Source organism: Leuciscus leuciscus (assembly GCF_965113295.1).
Source record: "Leuciscus leuciscus genome assembly, chromosome: 17".
Lineage (NCBI taxonomy): Eukaryota > Metazoa > Chordata > Actinopteri > Cypriniformes > Leuciscidae > Leuciscus > Leuciscus leuciscus.
Window position 1 is genome coordinate 13,063,276 of NC_138741.1, and position 12,514 is coordinate 13,075,789.

A 12,514-nucleotide genomic window follows, 5' to 3' on the forward strand; every position below is an offset into this window, starting at 1 on the left:
TTGGTTTATTTTAAAAATCTTCCCAGGCAGTTTATTTCCATACTTGAATCAATTAGATGAAAAGAAAACCATTGTATCAATCATGTCATTTATTACAACGTCATGCGTTTGATTTGGCATGGTACTTTTTTGTACAGTGTTTTGCTCTTGTGCAGAATATATACCATGACCAGTGATTGGTCAAGGAATTTATTTTTGAAGGAATCATTTGCCATTTTATTGGTTTTAGAAATATTTCTTTCATATGCCCCAAAAAGTATGTTTACAGCATTTACATTTCTCAGGGTTTGCTAACAACATGTTTATGTGTCATATGAATCACCCTGCATTCAAAAGATTCACGGATATTTCTGTAATGGCTTTTAAAAGGTTATGACAAACTGATTGTTGTACAGCGTTTGTTTTGCGAACCTCAACATAATAATTTTTATCTGAACCTTAGTTACTGATATGTTTGTTCTAAATCCTGCTTCATGCCTTCCCATCTTCATTAGCATTCTGTCAGAAGCTTTTCCTGTTAACTCAAAACAGTTGACACCATTGAAATCAAGGGAATATTTTATTGGAAGGAGAGGGTCATTTTAAGCCCCGTCAAACAGATGTGGTTTAAGTCCAGGACATGAACAGTGTACATCAGCGATTGTGTAAGACCCCAAGTGTGGGTCATAACTGGCAAAGCATATTCATTACTGAGCTGATTTTGGCACACTATAATGAGCTATTGCCATGATTATGAACTTTCATCAAATGCTTTTGTTTTAATAATGGGTTTTTTCCTTTATTTCTCCAACTTTGTTCTGGCAACCTCACTTAGTGTCTAGATTATAAAATAAAATAAACGGCTTGTGCTAAAATGCTTAAAAGAAAATGCTGCCCATCATAGAAAGGTTTTTGAAACAGCACTGTTGTTTTAGAAAGGCAAACTTGTTTCAACAAAGTCCTATGGTAAACAAGAAATGGTATATCATTTATTTAATTAATATTAATGGGTATTGCTAAATCTGTAATTTTATGTTTTAATAATTTTTTTTACATAAGTATAGTCGTGGGTGATGATGAATAAATGTTAGCTGATAAAATAAGTGTTTGCTGACTGGTAAAACGCTCAGCACCATGCCCAGCTGTTTTGAATAAATGCTTCATTGATAAAAGACAAGAACTATGCATAACTTTGGCAAAACAAGGACTTTCTCTGATATTATGTTTGACCTTTTTTCTTCTTGTCTTTCCTCAGTTGTCAGGAGCAGTTGTGCTCTTTTGGAAAGAGCAGTAGAAGATCCAGTGCATCCAAATCCTCTCGACTACAGTCCAGTTGAACACACTGAACGTAAAGCTGATTATTTATTTGCTCCCTTTTCCTTCACCAGTTGTTTTGCAGTTGTTTTCTTCCTTTTTGTTTCACTAAATGTTCCTAAATGGAGTTTGTCATTGCAGTCACCACATTCAACTTAGAAGAAACATTGATCTGGTTAAGTATTCCACCCGCTCAGGGCATTTCTCAATGAGATGTTTCAGTCGAATGTCAGAGCGGCTTTGTGGTTTCTTTGTGGTCTTTCTTCATCAATAGCCTTACATGATTCCAAAGACAACTTGTCTGTGTCTTTCCACTGGAATGCCTAATGACAAACCGAAAGCCCTCAAGATATTCCTTCTCTGGTCCAAACTGACATACCCTTGCCTTAATTCTTTAATTTTATTATAAAGTTTTGCATTTTTGGATGTATTTTAAAGGAACAGGGAGTAAAAAACAGTGTAATTTCATTTTTCTTGAGGGCATTCCAGCTATTTCTTCCCTAATCTGTTTACAACCAAGGCCACTTTTTCTTAACCCTTTTAATTACTGACAGATAATATTTGAAAGGGTAGCTGTAGGGGATTCTGTGTATATACTTTGTGTGTCTGTAGTTACGCTTTAGTTTAGTGTCCAATTCTCACTATTAACTATGACTTTAGGTATTGGGTAGGTATTTAGGTATTAAATATATATATATATATATATATATATATATATATATATATATTTACAAATCAGCATTTTATATTGATTTCTGGAGGACTGCTGAAAATGCGGTCTATATTTTAGTCTAAATTTTACAGAAAGTTAATAGGAAATCAGGACAAACTTTCTGTATAATTTTATTTATTTAATATTACTAATATTACTAATATTTATCTAAATACTGTATAAGAGCACAATGTAGCTAAATAAATAAAAAATCCCTGCACATTAATTATATGTAGGATTTGCATCACTTCGCAATTGCTGTGTTAAAATGTTTTGTGTTCCCATATAGTTGTCATATTCTGAGTTTGTTTTATTCATGTTTGTATTCTGTTTGATTTAGTTTTCCTCATTTGTTCTAGTTTGTTGTCATTATCTGTTGCTATGGTTACTCATTGTTTTAGTTCTCAGTTCAGGTGTTTCTCATTTGATTACCCTTGTTTGCCAGCTCTATTTATTCCTGCAGTTTCAGTTCTCTCATTGTCTGGTGTTAGTTGAAGATAGTCAAAGATAGTTGCAGATAGATGCATTTCAATGAGTTAAGTTGTTGTGTTATTGCATTTCCCCTGTGACTATTTGGATCATCTTTTCACACTCCGTCAAAACAGTCAGCCTCTGGAGCAGTATGTAGAGAAATTCCTACAATGTTACCATCTGGTGAGCTGGAGCGCTCATATGCTCAAGGCCTGTTTTCGGGAGGATTCTTTCTCAGTTTCTTCCTTCCGGTAAATGTGGTACTTCCTTGGTTGATTATATTAACTATGTCCTCTGGTTTAATGGTTCAGATTTTGTTATTGAGGAAATATATGAGGACAATACATTTTGTCATCCAATCCCATCCCAAAAACTTTTGAGCACTCCTGCTCACTCCATGCCTGTCCCCGAGCCCTCCACGGACCTTATTGTTTCTTCTCCCGAATCCGCTTTAGAGAGTGAACTTCCCAGGTCCATTCCAGTTAATGAAATTCCAGAAACCATTCCAGAGGGTAGAATCCCTGGGCCCGTTCCAGTGAGTGAAATTCCCGAGCCCGTTCCAGTGAGTGTCGTCCTGTCTGCCCTGGCGTGATCTAAGAGGTGGTCCTTTCCATGTATGTTGCAGCTATATGTGTGTCTGGGCCACACACACATCCCTCCAGTATTCTGGTCAGGAGCCCGCTCACCCCCCAGAGCTCAGCCAGGAGCCCACTCAAGCTTCAGAGCCCAGCTCTGTGTTCGCAGCACAGTTGGATCCAGCAATCACTTAGTCAAATATAACATCTGCTCTGGTATTGACGGCAGTTGCTATTATGTGTGTTTGGGCAGCACACATGCCCGTATTTTCCGCCAAGAAAATTTAGGCGGGACGGGGTAGGATGGCTATCCCCTCAGGGCCACTGAGGCCGTTCTGATCTCCAGTGTTCTAACTTCCTAACCCCTTCATCACTGCCACAAAAGCCGTTCCATGTCCCCTCATCACAACCACAGGGACCACCCCTGTATTATCGGTTCCTCCAAAGCTCCCTGAACTACCAGAACCTCCCTGGCTCCCTGTATTATCTGTTCCTCCCAAGCTCCCTGAACTACTAGAACCTCCTTGGCTCTCTGTATTATCTGTTCCTCCCAAGCTCCCTGAACTACCAGAACCTCCCTGGCTCCCTGTATTATCTGTTCCTCCCAAGCTCCCTGAACTACCAGAACCTCCCTGGTTTCCTGAATTGTTGGTGCCATCCTGGAGACTCACTAGTCTACCTGTATCACCCTGGTCGCCTGTCTATCACCTGCCACAACTACAGGACACCTGCCCTTTCCCTGGTTGGACACCTTTCCTTTGTTTTTTGGCGCGGGGTCCCACCTTCTGTTCTAGTTTGTTGTCATTGCTTCTTAGTTAATTGGTTCTGTTTGTTCAGTTCCCTTCATGTTCTGTTGCTATAGTTACTCATTGATTTAGTACTCAGTTATGCAGGTGTTCCTCATTTGATTACCCTTGTTTTCTAGCTCTTTTTAATCCTGTAGTTTCAGTACTCTCATTGTCTGGTGTTTGTCGAAGATAATCACATTTCATTGTGTTAAGTTGTTGTGTTATTGCATTTCCCCTGTGACTACTTGGATCTTAGTTTGTGGATTAAAATTAACCCTCTTTGGACTCTAGTTTCCTGTGCCTTTGTGTCAGTGTTCAACACAGCAGCGCCAGACAATAGTCTTATTCTGTGTTTATTACTCGACATTTGGCCAGATCTGCCTGTGTGTTGCTGATATATATGTTATTCTAACTTCAGTTCCACATACCCAGACATATTAATCTTTTCTCTATTTTGATTAGTATTTTTATTGCAGCTGATCCTGAATTTGTTTAAGTCATTATTTTGCCACCGAAGTGTGAGTTGTGGCGTCCCTTTTACCCTCTGATAGTGTTACTTCATCCTTCCGCAGTTTCCTTCTGTGATTTTGAATCTCCATGTTCTTGGACGTTATCCAATCACAGCACTGGAGGGGACTGGTATGTTACATCACCACAGCAACACAGATCCAACAAATGGGGCGTTCAACCAATCAAAGATTATTCCACTGGGAAATCTGAAGGTATCAATGATAACTTCCATTCATTATATTTTAACACTCAATTCAGAACAAACAATGACTGGCGGACCCCATGCAGGAGCTCTGAATGAAGGCATATATTTTGCATAAAACGTTTACAGCTACATTTTTACATTTTAATTAATCAATTCTCTGTATAATCATTGGCAGTTTAGTAAGAGTTTCCTGTCTTTCAACAGGTCATTTTCTGTTACTAAAGCCCACCTCAACTCATTTTGCTGCTGGCAGATGTAGTTTCCACATGACCAGTCCTGTAGTGCTCAGCAATGGGCCACTATGTCATCTTCGTCTCGCTCGTTTCCAACCAGAACCATTCACAGGAAACGTATCTGCCTTTGTGAAGCACACTGACAACTCTGTCATCAAACCAATAGCCCTTACAATCAAGGAACAAGGAACTGGCAGGTGAGATACAGTCAGCTTCATTTTTCTATTTTAATATATTTTAAGATGTAATTTATTCCTTAAGGCAAAGCTGAACTTTCAGCATCATTACTCTAGCCTGTCCCATGATCCTTCAGAAATCATTTTAATATGCTGACTTGCTGCTTAAGGAACGTTTCTTATTATCAATGTTTAAAACAGTTGTGCTGTCCTGGTGTGTATTTTTGTGGAAACTGGGATGCATTTTTTTCCCAAGAAGTTTAGTACAGAACTTATTTAAAACAGAATTCTTTTGTAACATTATAAATGTATTTTCTGTCACATCAATTCAATGCATATGCATCCTTTCTGAATATTAATTTCTTTCAAAACAAAAACTCTGATCCTGTGTGTGTGTGTGTGTGTGTGTGTGTGTGTGTGTGTGTGTGTGTGTGTGTGTGTGTGTGTGTGTGTGTGTGTGTGTGTGTGTGTGTGTGTGTGTGTGTGATACAACAATATCTAAATGTCATGGTGATGTCGTGATGGATATATGATTGACAGATCATACAATGAGAACTGACATTTTGCAGAGCCACATCTGTAAATAAATTAAAAAGCAATGACATATGCGCTTTACTTACACAAAGAATAGTATAAAGCAGCATTCTGTACCCATAAGAAACAAATGCTAACCAAAAGACTTTTTGTTATGGAGATGTAGTTGGTATTGATTTTCTTATGCTGGGCACATCACGAACAAGATGGATGAAAGCATTTTGTTTCTAAAACTAGGACCTGATGTTTCTTTTGGCATGATTGGTTCCGACAGAAAGCTAGGAATAGATGGTGATGCAATGCAATTTGGCACGAGCTAATACGTTCATGACGTAGCTAATATACTTTTACTTTCTGCGTTTGGCTATATGGATCTGAGCCTAATAGAGGTTACGCCATGGAATGTGGTGTATTATACAAATCAGTCATATACCTAATAATCCCATCCAACTCAGAGATTCATGTTTGGTACACAATGCATTAGCTCTCCACTGTGTACTTAAGCTCCTGTACATTTAGTGAAGCACTCTCACATGCAGCTGTGAAACTCATGTATGAATTTTTGACATGTAATAGGAGTTCCACAATGCCAGCTTTTCTCTTGTAGTTCTTTAGCTCAATACTTTGTGTTGATCTGAGGTTCATTTTCTGTAAGCGGCAATGTTAAGAATGAAACAAATATGTAAAACTGTCAAAATTAAACTCTTATCACTTCAGAATATTAGACGTGGTTGTCTCAGTGTTGAAAATTTATTCTTAGATGTTACGTCATCTGCTGTATCTCTAACACTGTTCTTAGAACATTTTCCTAACATTCACATTAAGGTAACATTCACATTCAGTTAACGTTTTAAGGGGCCGTTCACACAGAATGCGTTTCTACATGTCAGTGCGCTGCTTTTCCATAGTTTATCTATGTAAACATGCGCTAGGCTAGTTGGACATATCTTGTGCAGCGTCTCGTGCATGACACGGCATTCTAAAAACACGGCGCTCAAGTTAACTTTTTTTATAAATATTTTTTTTCCATAGTCAACTGGCTATGTTTAACCGCAAAAACGCATTCTCTGTGAATGACCCTTAAGAATGTTTTTCTTTTTTCTTTTCTTGAGTATTCTAATTCTCTGGAAAAGTTTGCACAATATTCTGACCTTGAATATGGTGCTATGGAATCAATAAACTAAAATACAATGCTAGTACACTATTGTATATTCTATGCTTCCAAACATAGCCTCGCTTTTCTATAAAATATATAGTTGATTCTGACCTCTGAAAATTACAGAGCTTAAAATCAAGGTTAATCTGCAATAACAAGCTTTATTTTTTCAGCAGATGTGCAGATCATTTCTCTGGAGCCCCGCACATGACACGCGGGGTAAAAAATATGTATATTGTGGCCACGAATTAACAATTAGTTCCCACGACTTATTAATAAATCAGCACATTTTACTAATTCGTTCCCTCGTTTTTAGTAAACCGTGCGCATGATATAATAATACATGCCCTTGATTAACTAAATATTTTAGTTACCTTGTTTTAGTTGAATCAAAGTTAGGGAATGAATTAGTTCAACTTGGCCACAATTTACTAATACGAGAGAACCAATTCTTAATTCGTGGGAACTCGTTTATCTAAAATGTAATGATTGTGAAAATAAGCATTTCCTTTTTTGTGGCCCAGGCCACGGTGGGAGGTGCTGGAGGCTGTGATTGGTCAGTTAGATGAGCCCTTCCAGGTGACAGTGCAGTACTCTTCCTGTAGCAGCCATGAAGTCGGATTTCTGGCATTTGATTCGCTGGAGCTGAAGAACTGTGACATGATGGGTAACAGCTCATTAATTGTTCTCTAATATTATTCAACTCAAACATGTGTTAGAGTTACTGCACATTTTACTTGCACGTAGGCCGTCTGTAGAGCATTTCTACTTTATCACTATGATATGGAAACTGTTTAATGTGCCCATAGCGTTTTTTAAATTATTCAATTTTGAATATTTAAGTATTCAAATGACTGCAATGGTTATTGTTGTTCTATCCTTATGTGGCACTGTTGAACAAAATAATGATGGTTTTCTGTGTTTTTCTACAGGAGATGATTATTTGAATTTGGGTTCAGATTGTGAAAAATACTCATCACTTCATTGTCCTTCTGGAGGCTGCATTGAGAAACGAAGAGTGTGTGATTTTCATACTGACTGTCCACAAGGAGAAGATGAGGGCTTAATATGCAGTGAGTAAAATGAAAGATTTTAAATATTTTATATGAAGATGCGTATCAGGCTGTCAGTAATTGTGAACACGACACTCAAAATTTGAGCCTCTTTCACAGTTTTATGCATTTTCTGTTACTCACATCAGACCATTTAGTTTGTGCAGAGCTCTTAAGTCTTTTAAAAAGACCATATTTCATTTTTTTTTTTGTGTGTGTGTGTGATTTCAAATGTAGAGAACTGGCTGCATCCCACCAGTCCATTAATTTAATTTATGATAATCGAAACATTTCTTTGAAAGGTGGCATTTAAGCCATAAATCCTTGTAAGATTTGTGAGATCATTCTTGCCAATCTGCATTTCGTTGAGAGTGCTCAAAAGTATGAACAGCAGTGTGACAGGGCGATATAAGAGGGTGCCGTTGAGTAACTGGCTGGCTTCGTGTCACTCAGCTGTATTAAATCTTACGGCCATGATACATTTCTAATCCTTTCCCTGGAGGCGTTGGATTAGCAAACCTGCTCTGTCAAAGTTTTCCACTGAGTAAAGAAGTACACAATGGACCTGAAATGCATTCGTGTGTGCTTCCCTCTTGGAAAAATATTTGCATATTTATTGATTTATTTAATCTTCATTAACATTTATACTATGCTTAGATGATTTATAATTGTCTGTGTACAAAGAACTTGTAGATGTATTGTAATATTTGGCACACAGCACTTATAATCCACAAAGATAAAAAGGTGAGAGCAAAGACTCTTAAAAGTAATCTAAATGTACAGAGTCTATTAAAAAATTAAGATTTATCTGCTACACACATTGCATAATCATTCTGTTAATTATTCTAGAGTTAACAAAAGAACACTATTAGTTTGATTACCTACTCCATTAGCAAGAAAAAGCAAGAAACACCCATGTGATGCTGAATAATTGAAACTGCAATTTACTGAAATAAAGCTTTTAATTAATAGCTTACAGTTCAGTTCAATTTGTTTGTTTAGCAATTTTCATCATTCATATTGCTATATATTGTTTTAAATATTAAGCAGCACAACTATTTTCAACATTGATGATAATAAGAAATGTTTCTTGAGCATCAAATTAACATTAGAATGATTTCTGAAGGATCATGTGACTCTGAAGACTGGAGTAATGACTGCTGAAAATTCAGATTTGCCATCACAGAAATAAATTATATTTTAAAATATATAAAAAATTCAAAAAAACACTTATTTTACACTCTCATGTTGATTGAAAAGCTACACACGACACACGCACAGAATGCTATCTTATTAGTATTTATTGTCCTCCAAATGTTGTTTTAGAATGTTGTGGAGGAATTCCAGTGAGAAAAATAAACTAATTTCTATTCTCAGAAGAAACATAAAACAAACACAACAAAACTATATAAAGGCTATTCACCTTAGCACGTTTAAACTTTCATTAATTTGATACGAAGAACAGTCTCTAGTCTTGGTCTGGAGCCAGGTTTACGTAAAGTAACGTGAAAATAAGTGGGGCAGTCTGAAATCTGCCCCAATGGCTCTCAATTTGAGCAGTTCCATTTTTCACCACAGATGTACATAAGAAAATTGTGGGGCGCTGTAGAGCTGGGCAAGGCTGCCGCACTTAGGGCCCTATTTTAAGGATCTAAGCCAGGGGTGTCCAAACTCAGTCCTGGAGGGCCACTGTCCTGCAGAGTTTAGCTCTAGCCTGCCTCAACACACCTACCTGGAAGTTTCTAGAATGCCTAGAAAGACCTTGATTATCTGGTTCAGGTCTGTTTAATTAGGGTTGGAGCTAAACTCTGCAGGACAGTGGCCCTCCAGGAGCAGGATTGGACATCCCTGATCTAAGCTCATGGTCTATAGCGCACGGCGCAAGTGCACTTAGGGCATGTCCAAATCCACTTTTGCTAGTTTAACGCTTCGGCGTGCCCGGCTCATTATTCTCTTAATGAGTAATGGGTGTGTTTTGGGCATAATGTGCAAAAAAAAAAAAAAAAAATCAGAGTGCAATTTCCCATTCCCTTTAAAAGCCAGTTGCAAGGGTTAAAGCACGCAATAAGCATTGTCTACACGCATTGTGGACCCGCCTATAGGCGCACATTAATAACGCGCTCTTTAAATAACAAAACAAAAATTGACTTTAGACCAGGTTTCAGTTGCCTCAATAGCAACGCGCCAACAATGTGCCTGAACACACCTCGTTTTTAGACCAGCATGCCCATGGGCGCACAAATGGGTGCAAATGCATTTGCTATTTAAACAACGTGACGCAGGACGTGAAAATGATAACTGCGTTAGGCTGAAACTTACAAAAAACACTTGCGTCGCGCTTGGCGCTGCATTGCACCGGGTGTATGATAGGGCCCTGAGTGTCATTATACATGCCAACCGAAGCCATACGCTAAATGATGTACCCTGCTCACTTTACTACTTAAAATTATCTAGAATATTTTTAAAATATTTGTTACAGAATGCTGAACACATTTACAATTTATTATTGATATATAGTTTATATAGTCTATGTTTTGGATGAATATTTCTGCCCCACCTGCCCTTACAGATGAGCCGCGGCTGGTGGAAACGTTTGATATTCTGTGAAGGGTTTCATAATTTTGACAACATCCTAAGGAAAATGATCAAAGCAACTCCCACTACGTTTAAGCTTATTAATTACATCCATGACATTACAAAACGTGTCCTTTGGATAATGAATCTGTCAGTTAGTTAAATCTGTCCTAGCCAAGTACTCGGAGACCCTATTAGCACACATTAGTTGGAGTCCTGTCATATCAGCTGTCATTTTAGGTGTGAAATATTTAAAGTGTAAAGCTAATTGAGACACGGTCTGCTTTTATAAATTAATCTAATACAACTGTCAATTTTTGACCCAGTAAAAGTAGTAAAGATGTTGGAATTATGTAATACTTGAATACTTTCAGTACTGTGTCTGATTGCTGAAATTCAGGCCTATATACTTGGACTTAAAACTACATTGAACAAACTGGAAGAAAAAAAACTTCACCAGCTTTGTTGATTTAGTGATCCTGATAACTACATTTTAGTGGACCTAAGGGATAAATGGAAGCAGAGGAATAAATGGAAGCACACGTTTGATGAGCTTTGAAAGCTCTGTTGTTTTAAAGCTCTAATGTTTGCAGACACGATCAGCTGTATTTTACGAATTTGTTAGATGTTTCATAATTTCCTTTGTCTTTGCAGACTCTTTACCTTTGGGTTCATACTGTTCATTTGAGATGGGCTCCTGTGGATGGTCAGTGGCTTATACACAGTCCTCTTGGAGACTAGTTAGTGGACAACAGCTGACTGAAGATGCAGATCTACTGGGCACAACTCTGCAAAACACTCAAGGTAAATGTGAAACAACATCCATTCTCAAATGTGGAAGTATTTTAACATTTAACACAATTATATAAACAAATAATTTGCCAGTATGCAAAATGTTTTGGGTCAGTAATATTAAAATAATAATAATAATAATAATAATTTTTTAGAAATTTAAAATAAAATGTGTAAATCGACCTGAAGATTGTCTGCATAATGAACTATAAAATACAGAAACGTAATGAGAAATACTATTTAAATATACAGGAATCATCTTTTAAATGTACCTGTTCCCTTAAAAAAATATTTAAAAAGAAATGTCTGAATTTTGCCACCAATTATTGAATGACTCATGCTATCCATTATGAGGTATCCCCAATCGCTTGGGGATACTTGATAATGTTGCTAGTCAGGACCCCAACAGTAACTAAGTAAGATATGTTATGGATGGTTCACATCAAAATGTTTAAATAGCTTACACTTCCAATCCAATTAAGAGAGTCATGAGGTGATGTAGTTGAACAAAATGTGACTTTAGATGCTTTGGTTTCCATGTTTGCGAAATGACCTTTTTTTTGGCAAAACTGTTCTCTCTACTTTAATACAACAGCTTTGAGACAGGAACATAGGAGACCCATGTGTATAGAAAGACCATATTTTAAATGTCTGTTCACATTCATCCTAAGCAAGACAATCCTTTTAGTTATGAATATCACCAATGGGATTTTCCATGGCATGAGAATCCAAAATGTTTAAAGGAGAACTATTTTCATGATGAGTTAATGGCATCTGTGATTTTAACATGATATATTTAAGAGGAGTCGTAATGATTTACAGGCTATAGGAGAATAGTTCTGTAGCTTATGTGATGTATCTGTAGAATGATGCAAGAATGATGATCTCAAATCCACAGTACAGGTGTCCAAGTCCAGTTTATGGCTGGGTAGTTGTATTCCAACTTGTTAAACTGAAATGCACCCTTTAAGAAAAACGTTTGCGTGAGAAACTCTACCTTTCTATAAGATTGTCAGCACTGTGTTTAAAAGTCCATTCTGGAGAGGTTTTAAGCTTTTGTTTTGCAAGCTGTAGCACACCATATCTGAACACTCAATAGAGTACTGATCCTTTCTCGCCTCAGGGCACTTCCTTTTCTTAAAGGTCAGAGGTGATGGTGATGAAAGTGAGGCGTTGGTTCAAAGCCCAGCTCTCCCTTCAACTATAACCAATCAGGACTGTCAGGTAAGTTCAAGCTGACAGTCAAAGGTTTGTGAGGAATATTAATGCTGTGTGAGTGAACTACAACTAATAAATATTCATGATTTTATATCAATGATCTCAAATTCACAATTGAGACAAGACTTGCCTTATGTTCTAATGATTTATACCTACACCACCTTTCAAAAGTTTGGGGTCATACGATTTTTAAAAAAGGTCTGTTTTGCTCACCAAGGCTGCATT

General features: G+C 37.2%; 1 protein-coding gene across 2 annotated transcripts in view; it reads left to right on the plus strand.

The window, feature by feature from the left end:
• Nucleotides 1-12,514, plus strand: part of ltk (leukocyte receptor tyrosine kinase) — a 54,944-nt gene that overhangs the window by 14,421 nt on the left and 28,009 nt on the right. Inside the window, exons 2-8 of one of the 2 annotated variants that reach the window (XM_082142909.1) lie at nucleotides 1,235-1,327; nucleotides 4,412-4,561; nucleotides 4,759-4,984; nucleotides 7,178-7,320; nucleotides 7,586-7,726; nucleotides 10,934-11,083; nucleotides 12,195-12,295. In XM_082142909.1, the coding sequence (XP_081999035.1) occupies nucleotides 1,235-1,327; nucleotides 4,412-4,561; nucleotides 4,759-4,984; nucleotides 7,178-7,320; nucleotides 7,586-7,726; nucleotides 10,934-11,083; nucleotides 12,195-12,295 (1,004 nt within the window). Of the gene's footprint in view, nucleotides 1-1,234; nucleotides 1,328-4,411; nucleotides 4,562-4,758; nucleotides 4,985-7,177; nucleotides 7,321-7,585; nucleotides 7,727-10,933; nucleotides 11,084-12,194; nucleotides 12,296-12,514 lie in introns of those variants that run through there. The other variant, XM_082142910.1, reaches the window with a different exon arrangement.